Below are 12,441 nucleotides of genomic sequence, written 5' to 3'. Positions count from 1 at the left end.
GGGGACGGGCAATAATAAAATCTTTTTTTACTGGATAATTTGATGAAGAGGTGCCCAAAAGTTCAAGCAGGCCCCAACCCCATTGATATTACAGATCAATATCTGATGGTTATATATAACGTAGTCACACTCCCCCCTTGATTCCCCTCTAAGAAACCAGTACCTCAGCTTGAATGAGCTCCCGAGAATAGGTATACACAGTTTTAAACTACTAAGAATAATATAGAGCCTTATAGTCAAGACAAGGGACGTATTATACGAAGGGGAGGGGGATTTCACCCATGCCCCTCCTCTAGAATCTCATAACTGTTACAAAAGTCACTGTTCATTCTCATATTTGAAAAAAGGGTTTTTTGGATTTGGTAGAATCAATTAATCAAATAACATTTAAAATCAAAGCACCTTGATGTGATTCAACTTATTTCTTTAGAAGAAAGTTCAGAATATTTCTTAAATAGGAAACTGGAAACTGGATTTCTGGAAACTGGATTTCTTAAATAGGAAACTGGAAAAAGGCCAACAAAACGGCTGTTTCACTTCAAGAAAATTAGATATAGGGTGAAAATGCATCTTCAAAAATTCAACGGGGGAGTGGGTAAATTTTTTTTCTATTTGTTTAACAAAAATTAAAAAAAAGCCACGTTTCGATAAAAACACCCGAAACAGAAATTTTTAAAATCTGGAAGAAAGGGAGGGGGATGACAGTAATAGGGGGGCAATGCCCCCCTCCGCAATGGACGCCACTTTAACTATATGAATATTTTGTTTTCTAAGGAAAATAAAAACTACTTTATTCCTACCAATTATCGAAATGTCAGATACGCCCGTTTTTGGGGTGCGATGCTACCTTTTCAGCTGCAAAATCTAAAACCCATTTTATCAACCTTTCGTTTTTGTTGTATATAAAAAAAATATAACGTAAGATATAAGATAAAATTATATACAAAATCTTGTGTTAGACTCAAAAATAATGGATGCAATATGAAACTTTACACAAACGACTCTCATCTTTAGAAAGCCAATAACAGAAAAAGAAAGCACATTTAGGGTCTAAGGAAAATAACAAAAGATCCCGTATATGATATGCGGTAAAGTACAATAAATGGCCAACCAATACAACGTAAAACAAAAGCTAAAAACGAAAAACGAAAACCAAACAAAAATGCACAAAATAAAAATTTCAAAACCAAGAAACGTAATAAAAAGTAAAACTCAAATATAGAACTTGCACCAGATCAAACTGCTGACACGAAAAAATTGTAAGAAAGAAGAAAGGAGGATAATTTCCGGTCAACGGCTCTTAGCGCACAGTAAAAAAATTTAAAAAATACGAATGAAAGTCCACGGGCAACTAAAAAGACACACGGTAAAAAGGGGGATATCAAAAAAGAAACTACAGACAAACTTCATTAACTGAATTAATGAAAAGTTCATATTTGCAATCAAAGTTTAAAGCAAAAGTTGAGATTAAAGTTTTATGGTTTGAAAATATATTTTAAAAGTGGTTTAATTAGCAATGAAAATGTTGGTGCTTTTTATTCAAATTCAGTATTTTTTCGGGGGAAAGGGTGGGGGGTGTTACAAAAAGAACTCCACAAAACGCATTAAAAACTTGTTTTGTTTATTGTTGTAAGTTTTTAACAAGTCGGATAAATATTTCGAGGAGGGAGGGTCGAGCCCAGTAACGCCTCCCTTGGTCCTGTTCTTATACTATCGGCTGTGGGTTTTGCAGAAGACGACACAAAGAATAAAACCACAGGAACTGTTTCAACCATTCATCTCGGAACATTCGATCCACGTGTTGGTATCTTCAAAATGGCCACATAGAAACCGTTCCTAATGACCAAGGTAATAGGGTTATACCATCTTGTATTGCCTTCTAGAGGGCGCTTAAGTGGCGGTGCTGTTAGCAATAAGTAGACCACAAATCTTGAAAACACCGTATTTGATACTAAACATTTCATTGGTCGCAATTGAAGCACTGTATTAAATTATAACAGAAGAAGAAGGAAGGGACATTCGTAGACAACCCTGCAATTCGAAAGCTACGACGCAAGGTAGAAAAGGCTAAGCACGCAACCTCTTCTGCCTACCAGGTCAAAATTAAATCGAATAATTCCTTGAAGTCGACAATTTTGCTTAAACGTTGATCAAGCCAAACTTAGAAGTTTAACTATCGACCTTTTTAGGTCCGCTCTCAAGCCAGTTCAAAAAGTATTAGAATACACGAAAATGAAATACCCAGAAATGAAAGACCGAACGGAATAGTTTTTTTTTTGTGACTCCACTAGGCTTCCGATTATGCAGCAAATTGTCAAAGAAAAGAGGAAAAAAAAAATCAAATCAAGGAAACTGTTGTTATGAAACAGCAGATTTCTAGAATCCTGTACTTTAATTTGTTATGGAGCTAATTTGTACTTTTCATTATAAATTGTATAGTTGCAATTTAAGTTGTATAGTATTACTTATTACAATATTTCTGCATAAAGAATTTCCAAAAAAAGAAAAAAAGTACCGTAGACTTTTAACTACATTATTTATTTTACCATTGCTTGGAAAGGCCCTCTTTTATTTTTATAGTTTTTCTTTTTATATTGTCTTGTGGACTTGCAGATGTGTTTTATTTTTTACTCTTATTTTTGCACTGAAGACAGTTAAGCGGAGGCTTCAAGCGATATATTTTCTTTTGTTTTCAGTGGCTACCATTACCCTCCTCTTTTTCTATGTTACAATTTTTTCATTAAAATTATTTAAAACTCCTGACAATTACAAATCAGCAGCGCGCTCAGGCAATTTTAGGTTATTCTACTATTACTTCTAAAAGTTAATTGAAGTACCAAGCCACCTAAGGTCAGCGGAGATGCGCACACTACACCTCCACCCCATATTCAATACTTCACCCTCCCATGAAGGTCTAAGTTCCTTGAAGTCCTTTCCCAACCCATTCGGCGACGACTTGCTTTCTGTTCGGCCCTAGACGGATCATATGCTGAAATTCCATCATTAAGAAAACCTAACTTTTAGAAATGTACGATTTTGAAATCGTACATTGAATCGTACACTAATATGCGATTTGTAGCGTTTCTACAATTCGAACTCGGGTCCAAGCATGACGAAGCGAGGGGCGACAAAAACTAATTCAGGTTGGTAATCCCGGAGTTTAAAAAGAAAGAAGAAAAATCAAAACTAAATTTAAGCCATTGTATTCGGTATACAGATTAAAATCTAACGATAAAAAAGTTTGTGCAATTTAAGCAAATAAAGTTAAATCAGTTTAAAGAAAAAATTTGAAGTTTAAATCAAAGAATTAAATAATAAGGAATTGCATTAACGCGTGATTTATAAAGTTTCTACAATTCAAACTTGGGTTCAACCTTGACGAAGATGGGAGGGGACATAAAAAAACTACTACAGGTTGTTACGAGCGTCAAAAAATCAAAACTATATCTAAGCCAAAATATTTGGTACCCAGATAAAACAAACAGAAATTCGTGCAATTTAAGTAAATGTCAATTCACTTAATTCCATTAAAATTTAAGTCAAACCAGGTTATAGAAAATAATTTAGGATTTAAATTTTAGAGTAAAGAACCGACTAAGATTTTATGGACTTCCTTTTACAGAACTAAAACCCGCAGCGTGCTAGTGGTACACCGAACAGTAAACAGTAAACAGTAAACTAAACAAAAAATATAACCACACAGATGGATAAATTAAAGTCTGTTCTTTAGAGCATGAGGAATCCAAGAACAGTTTCATATCAATTCTGAGCATATTTGGCTATAAATATTTTAATGATAATACGATGAAGCCAACAAACACTCATAGTACCAAGGAGAGTGAAAGTGAAATTTAAATTGTTTGAATTAAATGTATAAAAACTTACAAATCCGTTTATGTTTAAAAAAAAAGTACTTCGATTTTTAATGAAAAGACCTCGGTATTTAGATAAGGACTAAATACCGAATAAGGACTTCTAACGAAAATCAGAAAAAAAGAAGGAAATGTGGGAGAACACCCTGGTAAAGAATAAACTAAAAGCCAACTACACCAAAGGTATAACTTCCATCTGATGGTGGACGTTGTCTTTAGGAATAACCCAACTGTCAATGTTGGAATTTTTACAGCGAAAAGCGTTGTTACATTTAGGGAATTGGTTTCCTTTAAGTTTGTTCAGCGGGGTAACAATGACAAAACTAAAACACTACCCTAAAAACTTTGAAATTTTGGAATAAATCAAAAAGGATTTGTAGAAAAATGCAGTTTTCATGTATGAATCGATCTAAAATGGGTCCACGGCGCAAAATATGTTATATTTTAATGTTCTTAGTACTTTAAAAAAATTTGTCAAATTTCAATTTATAGCCAAAGTATGCCGACATAAAGCAAATCTCTGATTTGTCTAGCGTCATAAAGTATCCAAGCCAATGAAGCTCTAAAGTACATACTTTATATATATATATATATATATATATATATATATATATATATATATATATATATATATATATATATGTATATATATTTAAATCAAGTGCGCTTGAAGAAGAACAGGCAGTAACACACTAAACGCCCACTCACAATGAAATTTCCTGAATACCGAAATTTAGCTGGCGTTACTTCAAGACCAATCAGGAAATTCCAGCCAATCAGGGAAATGTCATTGAGAATGGGCCTTAAACTACACAAAGACACTACATACAGAATACTATATCCAAGAACTTCCATGGAACGATAGGGGGGAGGAGGAATCAATAATGAGCATCTTGTATAAGGGCTCCGTGATATTTTTGGACTATACAAGCTTTATATTCGTAAAAAATGAAACTACCTCACAACAAGTCAAGGGAGAAAAGGACCAAGTATAGAAAGGGAGGATGGGCTTGGACGATCCTGAATATTGCCTAAATACTAAGCAACGAATAAAAAATAGAAGATAGCAAATAAAGGACGCTTAAAAAAGCTGTTGAAAAAGAAATAAGATAAAGTAAAAAAGAAAAAAAAATCGAAAGGAAGAACTGTCATTCGACATCGCAACACTTCTCCATTTCAACTAATATTCGAAAAAATTAACACATTTTTCTCTTTTCCTTTTTTCAGTTTTACTACACAATCTAAGGAGAGCAACATAAACTTTCTGAGTTTTTATTTTCACTAAACAGGATCAAAGTGAGAATTGCCATTTTTTATTACTAGAACTTAAAATTTATAGTTTTTGTTTCCAAACATATGCCTCCTTTCTACATTTTCCAAAAATCAAAAAAGCAGAAATAAACACAAGACCAAATTGTTTTATCTTTGTTTGGTTTTTAATTTTTCAAACTTGAAATAGCAAGAACGCAAAATTAGTTACAACCTAAGATCTACTTAGGCTGACCTGACTGCGAGCTAGATTGACCTTGCTTCGCCAAAGTATCATCATAAATTTTTTTCACTTGTGGTCCAGCCACTGGAATATGAGAAATAACGTTGAACACTCTGTCAACTAAATACTGACCAGGAAACCCTTGTCCACTTGACGGATTCGGTTGGGGCTGATACGCCTGTTGAGGTCCACTTGACGGATTCGGTTGGGGCTGATATGCCTGTTGAGGAGGGAAACCCTGTTGAGGAGGGTAACCCTGCTGAGGTGGATAGCCCTGTTGGGGAGGATACATTTGTGAAGGCTGGTGAAATGGCTGAGGAGGGAAACTGCCATAGGGATTATAACCACCAGGCATCGGGGTGTATGGCGAATACTGTGCAGGGTATCCTTGGTAAGACTGATAACTTGGCAGAGGCATTCCACTGGATTGAACTGGATATGGCAAAGACGGTGGCTGCGACGACGGTACAGATTCTGCCATTGGTGCAGAGGAAGGGGTGTAAATTTGCTCCTAAAAAAAAAACCTCGCTCCTTAATACTGTTTTCGGAATATCGTTAGGTACAAGCGGAAAGACACATAAGAAAACACAAGAGCAAAAGGAAGTTCTAATTTAACTGTATGCCCTGAGTAATTATGAACTTCCACATTTTCCTCCCCTATCAACTACAATTATTGTGCTCCCTCCTCCGCAGCAAAAATTTTCACTATCTTTTAAATTGTCTGAATCAATTGCAGAAACAACTAATGGTACACAAAAGTAAGGTAACAAAAGTAAGGTATGTCATTTATCGACACAAAATATCTTGTTTTCGAAACTTTTCCTCCCTACTCCACCAGAAAATTGACAACTTAATAGCAGTTAAATTATAAAAGTTCACAGATAAATTAATAGATAAAAAGAAATAAGATTAAATAAGAATTAGAATAACCTTAATTAGCCACTGAAATATTAGTGGATTAAAAGAATTAGATTTAATAAACTAAGTTAAATGATTAAATGAATAAAAAAAAATCCAGAATAACAGAAGGAAGATTGGCACACTGTTGACTTTTTAGGCTAAATTTTTGATTGACCCCTCCTCTTGCACACTTGACCCCTCCTCAGAAATTTCAAGGTGGTTATTATCTTTTGGGAATTTTTGTATAATTCTACAGTTCTTGTGTTTTTTTTTCAGTTAACCCCTCCCTCCTAAATTTTGCCCCTTCCTCGGAAAAGACAATTCTACGTTCTAAAACTTAAAGTAGTGGGCCAATCCGAGCACTTCATTGTGTCCGTGTGCATACTCTTGGATAGATACGATATTTTCAATTTGTCGAACAGTCAAAATTTATTCAATAAATTACAATCTATTTAATAGGAAATGAAATATAAAAGAAGGATATAAAAGAATATAAAATATTTTAAAATATAAAATATAATATAAAAGAATAAAATATAAAAGAAGGAAAAAGAAGAATATAGAAGAAAATATAGAAAAATAAAAGAAGAAAATATAAAAAAGAAGGAAATATAAAAGAAGGAATATGACAATATAAAAGAAGGAAATGCCAGCAGATACTCATAGCCACAAGCACCAAACAAAACGATGGTTGTCCGAGAAAGGGTGGGGACCAGGTCGTAAGAAAGGATTTAAGGGAATTTTTGAACTTCATGGGAGGGGATAGAGTGAAGCTTTGAATACATTGGCGTGAAGTAGGAGCTTGTGCAGCTATGCTTGTTTCAGAAGGTTTGGTGCTGCAATGAGTTTACAACAGGAGGTAAAAAATAGAATGATACCTTGCAAACAGTTAAAATATAAAATATAATATAAAAGAATAAAATATAAAAGAAGGAAAAAGAAGAATATAGAAGAAAATATAAAAAATAAAAGAAGAAAATATAAAAAAGAAGGAATATAACAATATAAAAGAAGGAAATGCCAGCAGATTCTCATAGCTACTACCGTGTTTCTAGAAAATAAATTCATTTTCATTGTCCATTTTTAGCTATTTATTTAGGGCCGAACAAAACGCTGGTTGTCCCAGAAAGGGTGGGGACGAGGTCGTAAGAAAGGATTTAAGGGAATTTTTGAACTTCATGGGAGGGGATAAAGAGTAAAGCTTTGAATACATTGGAGTGAAGTAGGAGCTTGTGCAGCTATGCTTATCTCGGAAGGTTTGGTGCTACAATGAGTTGACAACAGGAGGTAAAAAATAGAATGATACCCTGTAAAAAGTTAAAACATAAAATATAATATAAAAGAATAAAATATAAAAGAAGGAAAAAGAAGATATACACATATGGTGGTAGTGGAAAAGATACTGGAAAAACCAAAGAAAAACAAAACAAGTAACATCATTTTTACGAGACGATAAAGGAAAAAAAAATACTTTATTGACAAAAGGCTAATGAAGTAGAATTCGTATTCCAACTGAAATAAAATAAAAAATGAGGCATAAGCATAAAGTTAAAGAGCAGCAGTTTTTCGGCAGTTCTTAGACACTAAATTCTAAACTACTAAATGATGTGTCTGTAAGACTTGATCCGCTCCACCGTTTTATCTCCCTTTTATTGTGTTTCTGTTCCATCTGATGTTTCCTTGATGATTTGTGCTTTGATTGCTTTTTTTCTTTTATTTTATGTACTCCGCTTTTGTGGAATAGTAGTTAAAAAATAAATATTATTAATATTTGCAAACACGGGACACCAGAACTAATACGCTTTCATTCATGATACACCCTCTCTCCCAAGCAAACCTGCCACCAGCCAAGACTACGAGTTCGGCCAGGCCACTGACAAGACCCTTGACCTTATACTGTTTATATAAACGAGGGCTATAATCAAAGCTTATAGTTGGCATCACAGATTAACCAAGCTTTTCTTACAAAGATATCTCCATATGTTAATAGCATAACTAAAGTGGTTAAAAACTCAGAAGCCATTATACATCAACCAGGCGAAACGCATGAAAATTTTACCCCCCCCCCCAAATACAAAATGGGTAAGATGTCTTTTGTAAATAGATCAATAAAACTTTGGAACTCGTAACCTGATAGTTGTGTCCCCGCTTGTACCGTTTCTAGTTTTAATACTGAGTTGGTAAACACCTCTCTTTACAGAGATGTATACTGTCAACCATAAGTCTACCATTGATTTTTGTTAAATATTCCAGCAGTTGCTACTTTTTGGTTTTCATTTTGTATATTATTTGTGTATGTTGTTTGTATTTTGTATCTTATACTTACAAGCTTTTAGCTTACACGCTTGGATGAATAAATAAATAAATAGAACAAACAAATGATAACAAATACAAGAAAATATAAAACTAGAATATGAAACATAAAACTAGAGCTTTGAGTGATACATGTTAGATGCCATCTTAAAGAATTATCAAGGAATGTTGTTAGGCACTCGTTTGAGCGACTGTATATCAAACCCTAACCTCTACTAAAGTGTGCATCGTCTAGGTCAATACCCTAAGACAGGTTAGGACCCATATTACGATTGAATGATGTTAGACTGCCAAAGATTATGCTACTGACTTTTCAGCTGGGGCCAATGGGTCTGGGGAGAGCTTATAAGAAACAATATGAGGGAATGGGAATTTCATGGGAGGAAACAAAGGGCAAAAATAAAGTGTTTTACGATAAATTAGTAGCAACAGAGGACATAGATCGTGAAACTTACTACTTCCAGTATTGATCTTCGCTAATAATCATATTGTAGCAGATCGGATTGATCTCTGATTAATACGATGGGATACAGGGTCGTCAGAAAACCCGACCCGTCGGTTGAACAATAAGAATCCGTTTATCGCTTAGTCTATACTATGTAGTACATTGAAAAAGTCCTTATTTAGGTTACTTATTTTTTTATGAAATGGGAGCTCCTTGCGAGGGAGCGACATATTTTAAGAGTTTATAGTGACGAATTTATAGTGGCAGAAGACACACATCAGGTAGCTTACCACCTACACTGTCGATATTAGTTTAAAATAATTATTAAAGGACCTTGAAAAAATATTCGGATCGAATGAGTCTTTGTACATCAATCAATCAATATTAATGAATTTTATATTTATTTCCTAATTTTTAATTGAATGGTTCATCATCCAAGCGGACCAAGTGTTTTCAAAGTGCTGCTACTTCAACATGACTGGAGTAAAGAATTTCCTAAAAGCCCAAGATGCAAGTTCAAGCCATTTCGTTGTACAAGCCAAGATGATCCGGCAGTTACTGGGGGGCTGTAAAAAATGCCTCGCTGGTTTCGTCATTTTTTTTTTTTTTTTATCCATTCCACAAATTATTATTTAAATTGGCATTTTGTGCCAATACAAACACGTCTGATGTAAAATCAAACCTTTTATGGAAAAGAAACAAAAACAAAAAGAAAAACAAAAAAAAGAAGAAAAAATGAATTTTCTTTTTTTTCGGGAATTTTTCTGTTTGTAAACAATTAAAAGCTCCAATTAGAATTTTAAATAATTGCCATTTTTTCTTCTTCTTGAAGAAAACGGTCAAGTGTAATTAAAAATTTGGAATTATCGAAAGGTATATTCTCGTCGACTAATATCTAAATATAATTGGTTAAAAAGACTGATTATATAATTAGTTGTATTTTAAAATTAAAGTATTATATAGTTATATATTATTATATAATTAATTATATAATTATGTATTATAAATCAAATAGTTAGTTGTAAAAAGACACATAATAAAAGACTGAAAAAAAAAACGATTCAAACACAGTCTTAATTTATAAGTTAAACACATTTGAAATTGTAGGCTCGTAATATGACACGGATATAATTACTAGCAATATTATGACTTATCACTGAAAGGAGGGGCGAAAGCTAAAAAGGGAATTTTTTATTCCTTCATCCTACTTGCAGAAAAATTCTGTAAATCACGATCGTACCTTGAGAGTAGGTGCAGGTGGTGGAGGGCGTGGAGGTGGTTGCTTCAACTCTTCGTGGTATCGGGGTGCACTTGGAGGAGATCCATGCTGAGATGCAGCAATAGACGACGTTAATCCCTTTAGAGTGTCCTCTTTCTCCGTTTTTCTTGCAAAACAATAATCTGAAACCTTAGATTGGAAGGCAACCAAAAGCTAGAAAATATAATGTGAAATGAGTGATGGAAAAGTCAAACATAGCAGCAACAAAATCGAATTCCTGGACAAGCAATTAATATTAATAATTTTTTTTTATTAATATATATATATATATTTTTAATTAAAAATATTTTTTTTATTGAATTTTTTTTTAGCAAAACAATAATCTGAAACCTTGGACTGGAAAGCAAACAAAAGCTAAAAAGCATAATGTGAAATGAACGATGGAAAATTCAAACATAGCAGCAACAAAATCGATTTTCTGGACAAGCAATTAATAGTAATAATTTTTTTTAAGTAAAAATTACAATTAATTAATAATACTAATAAATATAAGCACTAGGCCTCTTAAATTGCAGAACCATGGACATATGCACCTTTCAATTTTTTTTGGCATTTTTCCATCTTGAAATACTTTTAGTTCAAACTGAGGGGTCACCGACTCCATGCCACATGATGTACATCTCTCCGGATACTAATTTCAATTATTGTTTTCTCATACTAGTTTGAGGCTAACGCTTTGTAACATTATGTAGGCTAACTAATATTACAGAGCAAATTTTGTCCATAGCTAGGCAGAACTAAAAGACTCGAGCTTAATTACTATCTTATATAGTTATTATTATATAGCTAGATGTCTATTATAATCTATTATTATAGATTAGTAATCTTATATAGCCGTCCTAGCTGAGTGGTTGGCGCGCTGGCGTGGTAATCCTTTGTCCAAGGGGCACAGGTTCAATCCCAGTTGAGACCAGTTATTTAGTTTGGGACGGGGGTCAGTGGCGTGACTCTGTAAGCTCAGCCAGAGTCAACCCAGCTCTAAATGGGTACCTGGAGAAATCTGGGGAAAGGTAAGCAGGAAGGGTGTGTGAGAGCACAGGATGGTTGGACCCCAACCCCCCATTGCACTTCCTGGCTGAAGGGCCACGAAACGGAGATCAGCACAGCCAGTTGGGACCTTAAGGGTCTAGTGCCGTCTTACTACTACTAATACTAATTAGTATCTTAAGTCAGGTTATGGAGAGCATTACTTAAGTAGTATGTAAGTCTCTTTACTGTTGAGACTATTAATGTATAGTAGACAACGGATCAGGGATGCGCAATTTTGAACAAAATTCGACTATTTCATTAGAATTATCGACGAAAAGTAGTTCTGTCTACTAAGTTCTTGTTACTATTTTTACTAGAGAATTAGGGTGGACCGAGAGGGTATTAATATTCATATGAATGCAAATTCTGGCCCAACTTTTAATCATCTTTGCGGCTGAATTCATTGCGACCTCTACGATAAGGTTCTCTGATATTCAAGCACATTATGCACAGGTTTAAATACGTTAAAATTTTGTATATAAATTAGAAAAGAGAAACATTGCCATATAAAATCGCTAAAAACAAAGGTCCTAGTAGCAGTTGGTAGGTTTTGTCTTTTACAAAACTCATCAAAAATTTATTTATATATATATTTTCTACTTTTTTAAGGGTCGGATAAATTTCAGGGGGGGGGGGGGGTTCAAACCTGGGAGCATCTTCCTTTGCATACGGCCTTAAAGGATCATCAGTGAAAAAAACAAAACAAAAAAAAAAACAACGAAAAAAAAAAAAAACGAAACAAAACACGTCCGTGACCATTGTCTCGAAAAAGATAAAGATTTTTGAATTTTTCGATTTTCGAAGCATACAGAGATTAAAGCGAATGGTTTAAAATAGAAAAAGAAATTTTAACAATCATTGAAACTTTAAATTTATTAGGGCCTGAAGCTCTCCAAAACTCATAACCTTCATTATAAAGAAAAAAAACTATTTTTTACAGCAAGAATATAACTAATATTTTTTGAGGTAGTATACACTTGGAACTATTTAGATACACCCAGGGTGAAGGTTTCCGTGGTATTAGAAATATAAGTTTAGTTTCCACTCTTGTTGTGCTGTTTACCTTCTGGTGTATTGTTATATTATCTATGCTATCTATATTATATTTTAC

General features: G+C 33.8%; 1 protein-coding gene across 3 annotated transcripts in view; it reads right to left on the bottom strand.

Annotated features, from left to right (window-relative positions):
• The window catches only part of LOC136035705 (apoptosis-linked gene 2-interacting protein X 1-like), an 88,607-nt gene that overhangs the window by 3,725 nt on the left and 72,441 nt on the right, over nucleotides 1–12,441 (bottom strand). The window contains exons 13-15 of one of the 3 annotated variants that reach the window (XM_065717651.1): nucleotides 10,263–10,454; nucleotides 5,551–5,875; nucleotides 5,377–5,508 (exon numbers count right to left, since the gene is read on the bottom strand). In XM_065717651.1, coding sequence (XP_065573723.1) covers nucleotides 5,377–5,508; nucleotides 5,551–5,875; nucleotides 10,263–10,454 — 649 coding nt within the window. Of the gene's footprint in view, nucleotides 1–5,376; nucleotides 5,876–10,262; nucleotides 10,455–12,441 lie in introns of all 3 variants that reach the window. The other 2 variants (XM_065717650.1, XM_065717652.1) reach the window with 2 other exon arrangements.

Source organism: Artemia franciscana, chromosome 14 (genome assembly GCF_032884065.1).
Source record: "Artemia franciscana chromosome 14, ASM3288406v1, whole genome shotgun sequence".
Lineage (NCBI taxonomy): Eukaryota > Metazoa > Arthropoda > Branchiopoda > Anostraca > Artemiidae > Artemia > Artemia franciscana.
This window is presented reverse-complemented; position numbering and strand designations above follow the sequence as displayed.